This window comes from Oryctolagus cuniculus, chromosome 10, assembly GCF_964237555.1.
Source record: "Oryctolagus cuniculus chromosome 10, mOryCun1.1, whole genome shotgun sequence".
NCBI lineage: Eukaryota > Metazoa > Chordata > Mammalia > Lagomorpha > Leporidae > Oryctolagus > Oryctolagus cuniculus.
The window spans coordinates 121,337,995-121,354,594 of record NC_091441.1 but is presented as its reverse complement, the minus strand read 5'-3'; the positions used below and the strand labels follow the sequence as shown (position 1 = coordinate 121,354,594).

The following is a 16,600-nucleotide window of genomic DNA, read 5'->3' as shown; positions in this document are numbered from 1 at the left end:
AAACAGTATTTGCTCTTAATTGATCCCAGCTCCTCCTCAGGGGAGTACAATCAGCCTAGCTTGAATAAGCGATGCACCTGGACACCAAAAGCTGGACAAGAGCCATTTAACTGTGTGACAGAAAAATGATTGCCAGGGAGTCTGCCCCCAAGTGATGGGCTGGGTGGAAGCTGATATGTTCTCATGAGGGAAATAAGCACTGAACTGGGCAAAAATATTCTCAAGTATCAACTGCTTGTTCTCTTCAACGTGATTTCATTTACACAAGCTTATTTGATGACAGGATCCAGCGCCTATCCTTTATCTACTTAATACTTGGAAGTAATAGTTCTTACTGGGAAGCTTAGATGTTCCAAAACTTTTCTATTCACGCTGTCATCTAACCTAACAAATATGTAATTTCTGCTCACTCTAAAAGTCCCATCAATGGCTGTAAAGTGCATCCAAAATGATGAGGCTCAGATAATGCCAGTGAGACGCTGAAGAAAGAATGGCTCTGAATACAAATCCATGAAGAACTTCATAAAAACCCTCACACAGAAGAGTGAGTTAAACACCTCCATCAGAGACCATTTTAAACTTTAAAAAAAGGTCATACCTCATAATTCAGCCAAAGATAATTGAACCTATGGAATGTTGGAGTCCTACGTTGAATTCTTTTCTTTTTCTTTAATGTTTCTCTTTATTACTGATTTTATTATGGCAGTGAAAAAGTCAAAAGAAACTTGAATGTTCAATGGAATAGTCAGGTCTAAATCTATTTACAGCAGTAAACCAGGGCAATTCGTTAATGTTCATGGATACTTTTTTTTTTCTTTTCACCATCAAGCTACAATGATTTTCAGAGCAAGTTCTGAAGATCAAGCTCCCGGTCAGAGAAGAGCAGGTGTCTACAGAAAGTAAGATGGGTTTTTAGACCTGGGAAAGATGAAATACGGACTGCTTGGCATTCTGAAGATTGGTTATATCAGCCTGCAAACATCCCCTTATTATCTTAATCTCATACTCTGTGGATCCTTCGCCAATGAGATAAAAAATTAAACTGAAGTTCCGATATGAACTGAGTATCTTATTTTGGAAGCACCCTCACCGACAGCTTCAGAAAAATAAAATAAAATGGATCGTTTGAAACAGTTTTACACTAGACAGATATTACTACCAAGAGCAAGTCAAAAATAGAAACAGCACAATATCTACAGGAGTGTGGTTCCCCTCACAGCTCCCATAATCCTTTCTTATAAAATCCTCTGAATTTATTGCTTTCTCTGAGTGTAACTGTTTACTGGCTTGCACGCTCTCAGAGCAGCACGTCTTCATATGTGCACATTCCCAACACCGGCAAACACGGAGTTACGCATGTAATTAGTGCTCAAAAGCTTCCTGAAGTGAAAGAACTCCCACTTCTTCTAAGTTGAAGGGACTTTCATTACTTGAAGATGTACAAGATTCTCTTATTAGTCAGTCATACTTCCTGAAAAATGATATTTATCTCTAGCCAATGTTAAGTTGCTCTTTTTTATACATACCTTTTTCTTTCTTTGCTCATGCTATCTCTTCTGCCTGGAATGTTGTTTCCTAATCTTCCCAAATCCTATCCCTCCTTCCAGGTCAATTCCAAATAGCCTCTTCCTTATGAAACTTAACCTAATCTCCCCAGCTAGACGTAATCTTTCCCATTTTTTAAGTTCTATAGCACTTTACCTAATGCATCCTCTCTCTCTTAATTACACTACAAGTAGCAAATTTTATTGCATAAGACACTCTCTCTCCTTTTGAGGAAGACCAAGTACATAACCGTATACTGAAGGGGTATGTCTGATAAAATACTTACTAGACATCCACTTTAAAATCCCTGATTCTGGCCGGCACCGCGGCTCACTAGGCTAATCCTCCGCCTTGTGGCGCCAGCACACCGGGTTCTAGTCCCGGTCGGGGCACTGGATTTTGTCCCGGTTGCCCCTCTTCCAGGCCAGCTCTCTGCTGTGGCCCGGGAGTGCAGTGGAGGGTGGCCCTGCACCCCATGGGAGACCAGGATGAGTACCTGGCTCCTGGCCTCGGATCGGCGCAGTGCGCCGGCCGCAGCACGCCGGCCACGGCGGCCATTGGAGGGTGAACCAACAGCAAAGGAAGACCTTTCTCTCTGTCTCTCTCTCTCACTGTCCACTCTGCCTGTCAAAAAAATAAAATAAAAAAAAATCACTAAAATCCCTGATTCTTCTAATTCAGGCTGCTCTTAAAGCTTATTAATGAGGATCTGTGCTTGCATTTGAGCCACCCTCTGGGAGGACAAAGATGAGGTCCCAGGTTGTTCTGTGCTGCTGTGTGGACAGCTAAAAGCACTGTTTCCAAAGAGAGACAGCTGATGCCTCTGCTAGTAGACCTGGCTTCTGTCCCATACCTTTCTGAGTGAGCCCAACACCATGCGTCATCCTGTGAATGTGAACACAGAGGAATCTAAAACAGCCCTGTGCTGCGTGTCTGCCATGTCTTATGATGCCGAGTCAGTGAATCAGTACATGGGAAGTGATTTAACAGCGCCTCAGGAGCCAGCTTTCTGGTGCAGATTAAGGCACTGCTTGCGATGCTGACATTCCATATTGGAGCACTGGTTGAAGTGCTAGCTATTCTACTTCCAATCTAGCTCCCTGCCAACGCACCCAGAAAAAGCCACTTGGACTCTTTCCCAAATGTCCCTGGCTCCTGTCTTTGGCCCAACCCCAGCCATTGCAGCCATTTGGGAAGTGAAAAGGTTGATGGAATACTCTTTCTCTCTCTCTCCTTCTGCCAGTGGATGGAACATATCTCTCTCTCTCTCTCTCTCTCTCTCTCTCTCTCTCTCTCATATCTCCCCATCTAGAAGTGTCCATATATATCTATAGATATATATAGATAGATATACAGATAAATCAACCTGCCTTTCAAATACATAAATACTTTAGAAATAAAAACAGAACCTGACAAAAAAAAAAAAAAAAACTAAGTAATGGTTAGCAATTGTTGCCCATGATTAGGAAGCAGTAGAGTAGGAATGAATTTATCCACGTCTGATTCTAACCGCTGCACTTTGGTTCTTTTTTGTATATGTAATCGCCTTCTCTTCCCCCTAAAAACTAATTTCAAACACATTTTAGTATCAGACACATACTTCAGTGCAAAATTGGGTATATTACCTGCTGATGGACACCCATTTTTAAGTCTGATCTTAGAGCACATACCCAAACCTCTTAATGCAAAGAATAACCGTTTTCATAATATTCTGAGATGATTTAATGAGTGCAAAAAGTTTTTGCCCTCTAGGAAAACAAAATGAAATACTCCAGAAAGACTCAGAGAGGTTGGGGGGGTGGGAAGGCACACACACAAAAGTTCTGCCATTCAAAGTAGGTGTGAGGAAAGCATAAAAGACTAGGAGAGGAGGGACACACCGTGCTCGGATCGCTTCACTGCCTTTCAGGTATGTCCCACTTTAAAGACTCCAAAACTGGACCTCTGACTGAACAGGACATAGAGCTCTAACCGACAGACCACACACAAACTCTTGGCCCTGTATCAAAAGGCTGGCAGATACATGTAACAAAATCATTTAAGTTAAAAACAAAATGTTTCTACCATCTATATATATATATACACACACACATATGCATATACATATAAGTTTATTATTCCAATAAAGGACTTCGTGGCAATATTAAAGAGGCTATGACAAACAGTTTACCAAGTGGGAGAACCAAAGGATAAAGAGTGACCAATGCCATACGAACAGTCAGGAAAATGACAGGCAAGTTGCCATTTGAGCCTAAGGTGTACGCACTGGAGACACAGTATGATGCGAACGAAGACACAAAGGCCTGAGTATCATGGCTTGTTAATAAAGTGTCGGTGCCACAAAGGATTCAAAACAGAGTAGCAGCAACAGAGACCAGAGAAATAAATGACGTAGACTCTGAGGGAAAACATGGGGCACCCACAGGGTTTTAAGCAGCAAAATATAACAACTGGATGTCCGTCTTCACGAGCTCACTGGGGGCAGGGATCTGGCCCAGTAGCTAAGATCCAGCAAGCCACAGAACCTGCATTTCACGCGTGGCTTCAGTACCTGACTCCAGCTTCTCGCCAAAGCAGACCCTGAGAGGCAGCTGCCACCTGCGTGGGAGACCTGGGTTGCAGTCAGCTCCCAGCTTCAGCCTGGCTCAGCCCTGGCCACTGCGGCTATCTGGGGAGTGAACCACAAAATCGGAAGTCTGTATTTGTCTATTTGTCTCTGGGTTCTCTGCCTCTCTAATCCATCAAAGATAAAAATTGTAGAGCAGCAACAAGGGTGATTTGGGGGGTATGGAGAATGACAGACTTAAAAAAAACTCAATACTCCAAGTTAAGCAATGAGCGCCTAGGACCAAGTAAGAGAAAATGGAAAACACCATGAACACAAAATCAACCAGACTTGGCAGAGTCCTTAGCTTGAGGATCCAAGGAGGGAAAAAAAAAATACAGGGTAACTTCGGCATGCTCTTCCGGTAGCTCTGCAGATCACCAACAGATTACTCTCCGCGTGTGTTTTTAAGAAGGAAAAGTCAGATTTGCACAAGAATAACTGAATTCCTGTCCGTTAATGTGAACGTGAAGACCCTCCAGAACGACGGGCTGGGCCCGCATCGCCCGAGTGGGGGGGAGGCAGCGTCCGGCGCGGGGTCGGAGAGCCCAAGGGCCACCCGCGCACGTGTTCTCCCTGCAGAGCAGCCCCGGGTGGCAGCCGTCCTCGAGTCAGGCAGGGGCCCCGAAGGCCGCTGGCCACGCGCTAGCGCCCGGCCCCGCTGCCTTCCCCGCCCCTGCCTCAGCCCAGCCATCTCGGCTCGGCTCCTCCGGCGGCCGCCAGTGTCCGCGGGCAACGCCGCCCTGGCGCAGGCTCCGAGGGGGCGGCGCGGGACCCCCGACGCGGGCGGCCAGCGCGGAACGGCGTCGCGAGCCCGCGCCAGGCGCCGCCTGCAGCCCCCGACGCTCTGGGGACTGTGGAGGGCCGGGTTCCGTGTCCGTACCTGACACGGGTGCCAGGCTCGCGCAGGGGCGCCCTACAACACGGAGACGGGAGGCTGAGGGAGACGCCTCCCCGGGCTCGCCTGAGGAGAAGCCCACGCTCCCAGCAGGCCGCGCGCCCGCCGGCTGCGGCTCCCAGCGTCCTCCGCGGCCTCGCGGCCGGCCGAGTGCAGCGCCGACCCGGCGGGGACTGGTCGGGGAAGCGACGGCCATGGCAGCGTCGGAGGACGACCGTGAGGCCGCAGCTGAGCCGCTGGATGTTGCGCGGGGCCTGGAGAACTTGGCGGTGAGCGCGTGGCCCCCGGAGGCGAGGCCGCCGCCCTTCAAGGTAGGGAACAGGAACGGGTGGCCGGGAGGGCTCAGCGGCCCGCAGCGGAGACGGGCAGGGAGAGCGGTGCGCGAACCCGGGAGCGGGGTCAGCGGCCGACGGGGCTGCGCGTGAGCAACCCCAGGGGGCGGGGCTGGGCGGCCCTCGGGGCGGTGCGCGAACCCGGGAGCGGGGTCAGCGGCCGACGGGGCTGCGCGAGACCCCCGGGGGCGGGGCTGGGCGGTGGACGGGGCTGCGCGACCCCCCAGGGGGCGGGGCTGGGCGGTGGGCGGGGCTGCGCGAGTCCCTCAGGGGGCGGGGTCAGCGGCCGACGGGGCTGCGGGAGTCCCCCTCAGGGGCGGGGCTGGGCGGTGGACGGGGCTGCACGCGAGCAACCCTAGGGGGCGGGGCCAGGCGGCCGACGGGGCTGCGCGAGACCCCAGGAGGCGTGGCTGGGCGGCCCTCGGGGCAGTGCGCGACCCCCCAGGGGGCGGGGCTGGGCGGTGGACGGGGCTGCGCGACCCCCCAGAGGGCGGGGCTGGGAGGCCGACGGGGCAGCGCGAGTCCCCCCCCAGAGGGCGGGGCTGGGCGGCCGACGGGGCAGCGCGAGTCCCTCAGGGGGCGGGGCTGGGCGGTGGGCGGGGCTGCGCAAGTCCCCCCCTCAGGGGCGGGGCCAGGCGGCCGACGGGGCGGTGCGCGACCCCAAGGGGCGGGGCCAGGCGGCCGGCGGGGCTGCACGCGAGCGACCCCAGGGGGCGGGGCTGGGCGGCGCGCGACCCCCTGAAAGAACCTGGCGGCGGAGAGGTGCAGGCTCGCGGCTCCTTATGGACTCAGTTCCGCAGCTCACGGATGCACGGCTTTGGTCTCTGGCTTTACTGCGTCGTGGGTCTTAGGGCCCCTGTCCGCAGCCCCCGCACCCGGCAGGTCATTTCCCGCCCCGGCCCAGGCTTCCTGCCTTTCCCTGGGCCGCAGCCGAGGGGCAGGCTGAGCCCGGCCCCGTGGGACGTGAGCTCCTGGCTGGGATCTGGAGTCCGTCCGCCTCCCTGGCAGGGCTCAGCAGACGTGCACTGCAGTCCGCGGGCGAGGTGGGCAGGGAGGAAACCAGCCGGGTGCTCAGTGCTGGCCGCCTGCCCTTCTGAGGGTCAGAGGGCCAGCCAGGTGAGACAGCAGACCTGGGAGGACTGGCCAGGCACAGCAGGACATGCACGTCGGACGTGGTCTTTCCCGCGGCTGCCTTGGGCAGTGCCTGGCCCAAGTGCCTGGCTAGCACCACATGACCCCTGAAAGCTTACTCAGTGCCAGCCACATCGTGGAAGGCCCAGTTAAGGCCTCCACCTCCCGTAGTAGCAGGGTGCCTGGGTTCCACGCTCGGCTTCCTGCTGGTGCGACTCCAGGAAACTCAAGGAACCGGTCCCTTCTGCCCCCGCTGGTGTAGCGGTTGGAGTTTCTCCCTCCTCCCAAATCCATGTGCTATTTAACCTGCTGGTATGTTCTTCACTCAGCAAGTGACTGGATGCCCGTATCGTGCAGGGACTGTTAGCTGCACTGCTGTGACCCGTCTTAAGGAGATGTAACGAGTTCTTGCTGAGAACTGACCGTGCACAGGGCGGTGGAGTTCGCTCGCCTGCACAGCCTGCCTGCAGATTGTTGCGGGCCCACTTCAGGAGTGGTTTTGAGCGTCTGTGCTTTTAGATGAACTGTAGCTTTTGGTGTGTGAGTTCTGTAAATCCGTTTCAAAACTACAGTCATAGTTTTCTTTGCCATATCCAAGAACGGTTATGAAACTATTTGTTTAATATATCTTCCTTAACTCACTTATTTTAAATATGAAATTATCTTATTTAAGATTAATTTATATAGCTGTCTTCTCTAGAATAATCGTAATTATTAGTGTTCATTAAATCATGGGGTTTGATGTACATTAAAATAAATGCCTGCCTATGAAAAAAAAGGAGCCAGAGCCGAGGAAGCCTTGTGTTTGTCCCTTAGAAATAATTTTTTTTTTTTTTTGACAGGCAGAGTGGACAGTGAGAGAGAGAGACAGAGAGAAAGGTCTTCCTTTGCCGTTGGTTCACCCTCCAATGGCCGCCGCGCTGCGGCCGGCGCACCGCGCTGATCCGATGGCAGGAGCCAGGAGCCAGGTGCTTTTCCTGGTCTCCCATGGGGTGCAGGGCCCAAGCACCTGGGCCATCCTCCACTGCACTCCCTGGCCACAGCAGAGGGCTGGCCTGGAAGAGGGGCAACCAGGACAGAATCCGGCGCCCCGACCGGGACTAGAACCCGGTGTGCCGGCGCCGCTAGGCGGAGGATTAGCCTAGTGAGCCGCGGCGCCGGCCTTGTCCCTTAGAAATAAATGAGGGGAGGCGCTGCAGCTCAGTAGGCTAATCCTCCGCCTTGCGGCGCCGGCACACCGGGTTCTAGTCCCGATCGGGGCGCTGGATTCTGTCCCGGTTGCCCCTCTTCCAGGCCAGCTCTCTGCTGTGGCCCGGGAGTGCAGTGGAGGATGGCCCAAGTGCTTGGGCCCTGCACCCCATGGGAGACCAGGATAAATACCTGGCTCCTGCCATCGGATCAGTGTGGTGCGCCGGCCACAGAGCACCGGCTGTGGCGGCCATTGGAGGGTGAACCAACGGCAAAGGAAGACCTTTCTCTGTCTCTCTCTCTCACTGTCCGCTCTGCCTGTCGAAAGAAAGGAAGAAAGGAAAGGAAGAAGGAAGGAAAGGAAGGGAGGAAGGAAGGGAGGGAGGGAGGGAGGGAAGGAAGGAAGGAAGTCAGTCAGTCAGTCAGTCAGTCAGGGGCTGGCACTGTGGCACAGTGGGCTAAAGCCCCGGCCTATGCCGCCAGCATCCAACATGGGCTTGAGTCTCTGCTGCTCCACTTCCAGTCCAGCTCCTTGCTGATGTGCCTAGGAAAGCAGTGGAAGACGGCCCAAGTCCTCAGGCCTCTGCACCCATGTCGGAAACCCAGAAGAAGCTCCTGGCTTCAGACGGGCTCAGCTTGGGTCATTGTGGCCATTTGGGGAGTGAACCAGTAGTTAGAAAATATCTCTCTCTCTCTCTCTCTCTCTGTAACTCTCTTTCAAATAAATAAAGAAAGAATGAGTGAAATCAGGAGATTGAAACTCCATGCCACAGTTATGCGCAGCTCTGGGCCCGCTGGAGTCACGGAAAGAAGACAGGACCCTTCCTCTGGAGCTTCGCAGAAACACGCCCGGAGCGCTGGCGAGAAGCCAGCAGTGCCTTCGCGAGCGCAGAGCCGGTCTTACGAAAGGTCAGAACCCTTTGCCCACTCCAGACCGTGCTTTCTCAGATGCATGCATGTGCAGGAACTAAGGCATGCGACACGCGAGGCAAAATACCTTCAAGTCTGGTTTGCTTTGAGGTGCAATGTAGAAAAGAACATTAATATGTTCAGATTAGAAACACAGCATAACCTCATCCGTGGAGAAAATAAAAATAAAAAGTAATTCATTTTCTTGAGCTAAGAGTTGGACCTACCCATTTTTCATGTCTCTAAAAGCAGCTTCAAACATTATTTTTAAGACTTTGGGTCTTGAGAATCACCTGGCTTTCATTCTCCTTACAGTTGCCTGGGCCAGAAACTGATTTATGAAGCTGGAGGCCAAGGACAAAGATTGTTGTTGCTGGGTTTCAACACAACCAAAAAAGGAATGAAGATTTCACAACACTTGGTTAAAATTCAGAATTGAAGTCCAGGTTTTCAGCCTAGAATGCTGTCGCCTGCTTCCATGTGGGCCTCCTGTATAGCCATGGCTCGCTGAAATTTTTTCTTTTCTGGTGAAAACCTGAATTCTCCACTCAGAGCATCATTTTACCCTGATCACACTGCATTTATGCCCAGCTTCTACCTCAAGAAGAAAAGGTACAGCTTAGGTTGTGACAGTGCAAGAAATGAAAAGTCTCTCTCTCCGGGCCCCTGCCCCTTCCTACTGTCCTGGCCATTGTTTCTGAATGCCAGCATGTGCACAGAGCAGGCAGAGAGGCGGTATTTGGGGACTGTGTCAGCTCTTGGCTTTCACCTACCTGTGAGGGGTAAGAAATGGAGGACAGGAAAAGAATCGTGTGGCGTCCTGGCCAGTATTGGTTTGAGTATGGTCCCGCCTGGCAGCTCAACTCCAGAACCTGATTTCTTCAGCACCCTGCTATTGTGCCTGCGTAATTCTCCTGAACACCAGAGTAAGCTTTTGAAGTGGATTCTTGCAAGATTTTTTCTCTTCTTCACAACGTTCAGGGATGAAGGGCTCAGGGAGGGATGGAATGGTAAGGAAATGTTGAGAGAGGTAAATTTGGCAAATGTGTGATATCATAAGTACAAGATGTAAACACAGCATCTGAAAGAAGAGAAGCTAACTTTTTCCAAGTATCCTTATGTGGCACTGAGTGCAGCATCAGGTTTTTTTGTTTGTTGGTTTGTTTTTAAGATTTTATTTGAAAGGCAGAGTTACAAGGAGGCAGAAGGGGGGAGAAAGAGAGAGGTCTTGCATCTGCCGGTTCACTCCCCAGATGGCCACATGGCTGGAGCTGGGCCAATCCAAAGCCAGGAGCCAGGGGCTTCTTCTGGGTCTCCCACACAGGTGCCAGGGCCCAAGGACTTGGGCCATCTTCTGCTGCTTTCCCGGGCCACAACAGAGAGCTGGATGGGAAGTGGAATAGCTGGGACTGTTCCATATTGGATGCCGGCACTGCAGGCAGCAGCTTTCCCACTGCACCACAGCATTTATGGAAAACACAAATGATGAAAATACTATGCATGGATTTCAAAATAAACTTCTTGTAATTCCACTTCCCATGAACCTTGGAAGTCCCTCACCTATGAACAGTATGACCTCCCGTGCTGACTCGGGACATCTGTGTTTCTTGCAGTACACTCCTGATCACGTGGAGGGGCCCGGAGCAGACACTGATCCCACTCAGGCTGTCTTTCCTGGATGCGCGTGCACCACGGCTCCCTGCCTCCCTGGCACCTGCTCCTGCCTTCGCTGGCAGGAGAACTACGATGATCATTTGCGCCTTAGAGGAATAGGAGCCGAAGCAGACCACGCCGTGCCCGTGTTTGAGTGCAACATCATGTGCCAGTGCAGTGACCGCTGCAGAAACAGGGTGGTCCAGCGGGGCCTGCAGTTCCACCTCCAAGTGTTCCAGACGGACCTGAAAGGCTGGGGGCTTCGCACCTTGGAATTTATACCAAAGGGCAGGTTTGTCTGTGAATATGCCGGGGAGATTTTAGGATCCTCTGAAGCACAGAGGAGAATTCACTTACAAACAATCCATGACTCCAATTACATTCTAGCCGTCAGGGAGCACGTGTCCCAGGGGCAGGTCCTGGCCACGTTTGTGGACCCTACCCACACAGGCAATGTCGGGCGGTTCCTTAACCATTCCTGTGCGCCAAACCTGCTGATGGTTCCTGTCCGAATTGACTCAATGGTACCCAAGTTGGCACTGTTTGCAGCCAAAGACATTTTACCAGGAGAAGAACTCTGTTACGACTACTCAGGGAGGTTTCTTAATCGTTCAGATGGTGAAGACAAAGACGGGCTGGATAATGGGAAACTGAGAAAGCCTTGCTACTGTGGGGCCAAATCATGTACCGCGTTCCTGCCTTACGACAGCTCGCTGTACTGCCCTGGGTAGGAAAGAGATTCCGGCCCGCTGGCCGCCCTGTCCCGTGTCAACAAGAAGGAAGCAAACATGGGGCTCAGCCTCATCTGTGTTCCCCGGTGCAGGCGCCCCTCCGTGCAGGGGAGCCGGTGGCCAGCCAGCTTTGCTGCCCGAGTTAACTAGGCGTGTGGCAGAGACCACAGATGGCTCCCTCAGCATCCTTTCTCCCGTCCTGTAATAGCATCCCCCGTTTTGCCTGGTACATGGAATACTCACTTCCTGTGTGGATGTGGCTCCGTGACTCTGCTGGAGCTAACAGGATATCAGTAAAAACTGGCATGTCCTTCGGTGGAGCTGCCCTTTCTCCTCTTCCTGTTGGCCTGACTGCATGCTGAGGGCTAAGGCTGCAGCAGTCCTGGAGCACCCAAGATCGCCCTGGCAAAGGGCCGAGAATAGCACATGAACAAGATGGAAAGGGAACTGCATCTCTGGCACCACAGAACATCCTATGAGTTGTGGCCTGACACCCTGGACTTCTAAAGATTTGTTTGTTTATTTGAGAGGCAGAGTTACAGAGAAGCAGAGTCAGAGAGGTCTTCCACCCACTGGTTCACTCCCCAAATGGCCGTGATGGCTGGAGTTGGGCCAATCCAAAGCCAGGAGCCAGCAGCTTCTTCCAGGTCTCCCACGTGGGTGCAGGGGCCCAAGCACTTGGGCCATCTTCTTCTGCTTTCCCAGGCCATTGCAGAGTGGGATCGGAAGTGAGGCAGCTGGGATTCGAACAGGTGCCCATATGGGATGCCAGCGCTACAGACGGCAGCTTTACCCGTTACTCCACAGCACCAGTGCCCTCACCCCTGGACTTTTAGATGAATAGTTTCTCCCTTAAGTCAATACTCTTGAGAGTTTGGTAGCACTCACACTAATGTTAATCATTATCCAAGAGAACCTGTAGGTGCATACCTAAACCCTACCTTCTATTAAGTTATGATATTTTTTTTCCTATTAATTTATTTACTTATTTGAAAGAAGGAGTGACACGGAGGGAGGCAGAAAGAAAAACAGATGTTCCATCCATTGGCTCAGTCCCCAAATGGCTACAAGTACCAGGGCTGGGTCAGGCCAAAGCCAGGAGCCACGAGCTTCATCTGGGACTCCCACATGAGTAGCAGGGACTCAGGCCCTTGGGCCATCCTCTGCTGCTTTCCCAGATGCGTTAGCAGGGAGCTGGATCGGAAGTGGAGCAGCTGGGTGGCAAACCAGTGCTCCACTGTGGAATTCCGGCATCCCATGCAGCAGTGTAACCTCCGTACCACACAGCCCACCCCAGCCTTCTGATCAGCTTTTTTTTGGCAATAAAAGTGCTACTCTGATTTCTGTCCAACTCCTGCATCTTATTTCTCTAAGCATGGATCAAGGGGAAAAAAACTACAATTAATTATCACCTGCATGAAGTCTAATAATATCACCAATTATTGTGTTGTCCTTTTAACGTTAATTTACTGTCATCTACTTAGAAGGCAGAGACTATGCAAAGAAACACACAAGGAGAGAGATCTTCCATCCGCTGGTTCACCCCTGAAATGTGTGCAACAGCCATGGCTATACCATGGCAAAGCCATGAGCCCCGAACCCCAGCCAGGTCTCCCACATGGGTGACAGGGCCCCCAGCACTTGGGCCATCATCTGCTGCCCTCCACGATATATCAGCAGGAGCTGGACAGAACACATTAGGTGGGACTGGAACCAGCCCTCCAGAATGGATGTGGGCACCCCACACAGTGGCTTAACCCACTGCACCACAACAGCATCGGTGAGCTTGTTCTTAGCCACTCAACAGCATTATGTTTTGCCTGGCTGCCCAAAGCACAGGTCATCGATAATTTTCCTCCTCCCCACAGCTGGTCAGTCACTGACCAAGTCCCATAAAGACACGCCCTGCACACCCCCTGTATACTCTTCCCTCCTGCTTCCACCACCTCTCCCCTGCGGCAGCCTGGCCGCCCTCCCATCTGTGCCCTGCCGTGCATTCTCCACCTCCCAACCCTTCCAAGACTTCTCGGCACTCCCAGGAAGGTGCCCAAGCTCCTGCATGGGCCGGACGTCCCTGTGGAAGAAGCTTAAAGAAGCAGGATGCTTAAGTCTGCCTTCAGAAAGAGGGAGGCAGGGAGAGTGAGGGAGACAGAAAAGAGGAACGCGTGGTTTCACTTTACATTGTCCTTACCTTGTTTCTCCGCGGAACATCTGGATTCTCCATCCTGATGTTACTTTGGGGTATTTCTGGGGTTTCTTACACTCTTCTTGTTTATATGGCTACTAGGTAGAAAAAAAGGGGGGGGGGGCAGCAATATAATCTATTTCCTGTCTCATTTTCCTTCCTCCCCCCTCCTCCATTGGCCACCAGCCAGCTACCCATCACGGATCAGCCTGCTGTCCCCTTGTCACTCATTTTCCTGCAGTCACTCTCTCAAAGCTGAACTAGGAAAACACAGGTGACTTCCTGTACCACACAGCCAGCCCTGTTCAGTCCTATTCCATGGCCCCTACTTTCTAAGGGCAGCCACTCACAAAGCAGAGTCTATGCACTCTCCCCACCTGGCCCCACCCCTTGGCCACTTGAGCCCTCTCTCCCTGTCTTCTGCTCCATCAAAGCCTCAGTGTATGGCAGGCAGTCATGAAAAGGAGTCCCAAACAAATGTGAAACCCTCCTGCACGTGGACGCCAGGGAGCCCTCCACCTGCCCTCACATTCCAGGAAGTGGTCATTCTTGGGGTTTTCGTGGTCGTGTTTGCTGGCCAGTCTGGATTGTTTTCTTTCCTCCCCAGTAACCAACTCACCTGCCCTCTCTCCCCCAAGCATGGACACGTCCTGCAGCTGTTCAAGGCAAGAAGTCAGGGACAGCTCAGGCCAAGCCTCGATCTTCAGGAGCCTTAGACCTTTCCTGTCCTAACTTGCTGGGCAGTAAACTTCCCAAACTTCAGATGAATGCAAAACAAATTAGTCTCAGTGGCTGAATTGTTGACTCTTTCAGCCTAATAAAAATATTTTAAAATAAACCAGAATTTACTGTCACAACAAAGAAGAGGCCCCTTGGTACAGGGACGCTCAGCACAGTCGCCTGACCCCTCAGCATCCACCACTCGAGCTCTCCCAGAGTTTCTCTCCGTCGGAATAACCAGGGCTCAGTCCGACACACGCTGCTTGGCCCCGATCCCAGAGTGGCTGTTTTTTAATTTTATTTATTTGGGAGACAGAGAGCTCCCATCTCTGTTTGATCCCCAAGCAATCACAGTGGTCAGGGCTGGGCCGAGCCAAAGCTGGGCGTCAGGAGCTCAGTCCAGGCCTCCCACGCGGCTGGCAGGAATCCAAATACTTGATCGTGACCTGCTGCCTCCCAGGGTCTGCATGAGCAGAAAGCTGCGGCAAGAGCTGCAGCCAGGAATGTGAGCCAGGCCCTCCCATGTGGCGTGTGAGGCATCTTAACCCACGTTGTAACTGCACGAATGCCAGCCCCACGCAGAGTTTTTGACTTCATGGATCTTTGGTGGGCTAGAAGTTTCCAGGCAGGGCAGGCCCATCCTGGGGGGCCGCATCACGGGTGAACACACCTGACTTCTCACCATTCACATTGTGATCACTCCGGCCACCTTGTGCCCCGTGGATGCGGCATTGTCTGAGTCGTGTCCCCTAGGAAGGCAGAGCGCCACCAACCACACGATGGTTCTTGTCCCACGGGAAAGCAGATGGAAACCCCAGTGGGGTCCGAGCATAAGGGGCTGGACCACACCTGCATTTCCAGAAGCTCATTGTGGCTGTGCTGGGGAGACTGGCTTGTGCAGGGCTGGGGGGGGGGGGGGCGGGCTGGGGGGTGCGAGGGGAAGAGCAGAGCAGGGGGAAGGCTGCATTCAAAAGAGCAGGTGTTGGGGGGCACTCTGGCGCAGTGGGTTAATTCCCTGGCCTGGGGTGCCAGCATCCCATGTGGGCACCGGTTCGAGACCTGGCTGCTCCACTTCCCATCCAGCTCTCTGCTATGGCCTGGGAATGCAGTGGAGGATGGCCCAAGTCCTTGGGCCCCTGCACCCGCGTTGGGGACCCGGAGGACACTCCTGGCTCCTGGCTTCAGGTCGGTGCAGCTCTGGCCATTGCGGCCAATTGGGGAGTGGACCAGCAGATGGAGGACCTCTCTCTGTGTCTCTCTCTCTCTCTGCATCTTCTCTCTCTCTCCCTCTCTCCCTCCCTCCCTTCCTCCCTCCCTTCCTCTCCTCTCTCTGTGTAACTCTGACTTTCAAATAAATAAATAAATCTTTAAAAAAAAAAAAAAAAAGACAGGCACAAACGAGATCCAGGGGGTCTTTCGGAGGCAACGGTGACAAGCCTTGGCGATGGACGGCGGCCCAGTGACCGTGCCGTCTCTGCTTGGGCTGCCGTGTGCCAAGGCCAGGTCCTCGCTGCGGAGAGAAGCAGCTTGTGCAGCCCGCATCTGCAGAGCGCTTACAACTGTGTGCATCCCCCAAAATATCAAGTTGCAAAGGCTGGCTGAAAAAGAACTCCTTCCTTGCTCCGTGTTTCTGCCTTCTGCCACAACAACACTGATTTTCCCACACCATGTTCCGAATGTGAGGAAACGGACGCACTGTGGCTTTGGCCTCCAGAAATCTGACCATCAGAAACCGATGGGAAGGCTCACAAGAGAACATCTCGTTCTGAGCCGGCTGTACCCCAGAAGCGACAGAGGACGTCACACAGTCTGGTGCACTTGCCAGGGAGCGCATCCGCATTTTGCCAAATTTGCTGTCCTCAAAGGCAACCTCTGGCCACTGCGATAATAGCACGGAAAAAGGAGAAAACGCGGAGTGAGGACACACTGGGGAGTGGGGCGTACCGGATCCAATGCACACACGCCCGGCGGGAAGCAGAGGGGCTCAGGGAACGGCAGCCATGGTGGAGAGAGTACTGGGTGTGGAAACCCCTAGGCCCCCTCTCGTGAGACTTGGGGATCTGTCCCTGGTTCTGCAGTGAATCTGTATCCATAGCTCTCCTGCATTTTTTGCTGTTGTCTGCCAAGTGGACACACGGTGCTTTTGTTTTCAGAACACAACGGCATTATCCAAGAGTAGGTTTTTACAGTTCTCAAAATCCTAGGAGACTCTGAAGACTTAAACCCAGAAACAATTTGGCACCTGTCGCAGGCAGTGACCTGAGGTATGGCAGGGACTCAGGTGCCTGCTGCTGGACAAACATGGAATGGGTTCGCTCCACTTTTTAAGATGCTTACTTCCTGTTCCATCTTAGAAACTCGATTTCTGTACTGAGACACGTGTGCATGGGTGGCTGGCTGAACTCCCTGCCTGCCTCTCCTGGACACACCACAAAATACCCACAGTGAGAAATGCTGTTTGCATTTCTTCTCTTTTTTTAAACTACCAGAAATTCGTTCAGGATACTCCAGTTTCGGTTCCATTTACAAAGAGTGCCACTCTGAGGCCATCCAAGCCGATAACCAATAAACAGGATCCCTCTTCACTCAGTCCACTTGAGCCTAAGAGTCGGGAAGAGAGCATGGCCCGTCAAAGTCCCGCAGCTTCAAGTTCACAGCGCAGAACCACCGGTACCAACAAAGCAAGCACATGCAGTGCATACC

The 16,600-nt window shown here is 52.8% G+C and overlaps 2 protein-coding genes and 1 long non-coding RNA gene across 6 annotated transcripts in view; 1 reads left to right on the top strand and 2 right to left on the bottom strand.

The window, feature by feature from the left end:
• Nucleotides 1–3,639: 3,639 nt before the first annotated feature.
• LOC138843995 (uncharacterized) lies at nt 3,640–5,159 on the bottom strand. Its single transcript, XR_011379290.1, has 2 exons — nt 5,034–5,159; nt 3,640–4,213 (listed from the first exon to the last, which is right to left on the bottom strand). It is a non-coding gene; the product is annotated as an uncharacterized lncRNA (long non-coding RNA).
• On the top strand, nt 4,681–12,343 carry LOC100346827 (histone-lysine N-methyltransferase SETMAR). Of its 2 annotated transcripts, XM_070050026.1 has the most exons (4): nt 5,153–5,359; nt 8,435–8,608; nt 8,924–9,618; nt 10,222–12,343. In XM_070050026.1, exons 3-4 carry the CDS (start codon nt 9,592–9,594, stop codon nt 10,990–10,992), a joined length of 798 nt encoding a protein of 265 aa, XP_069906127.1. In that variant the 5' UTR covers nt 5,153–5,359; nt 8,435–8,608; nt 8,924–9,591; the 3' UTR covers nt 10,993–12,343. The 2 variants fall into 2 exon arrangements, with proteins under 2 accessions (XP_051687881.1, XP_069906127.1); XM_051831921.2 differs by lacking the exons at nt 8,435–8,608; nt 8,924–9,618 and having other exon boundaries at nt 4,681–5,359.
• SUMF1 (sulfatase modifying factor 1) overlaps nt 9,752–16,600 on the bottom strand; it is a 91,352-nt gene continuing 84,503 nt past the window's right edge. The window contains exons 9-10 of one of the 3 annotated variants that reach the window (XM_051831916.2): nt 11,236–11,394; nt 9,752–10,061 (exon numbers count right to left, since the gene is read on the bottom strand). In XM_051831916.2, coding sequence (XP_051687876.1) covers nt 11,272–11,394 — 123 coding nt within the window. In that variant the 3' untranslated portion in view covers nt 9,752–10,061; nt 11,236–11,271. Of the gene's footprint in view, nt 10,062–10,654; nt 11,395–16,600 lie in introns of those variants that run through there. The other 2 variants (XM_070050024.1, XM_051831915.2) reach the window with 2 other exon arrangements.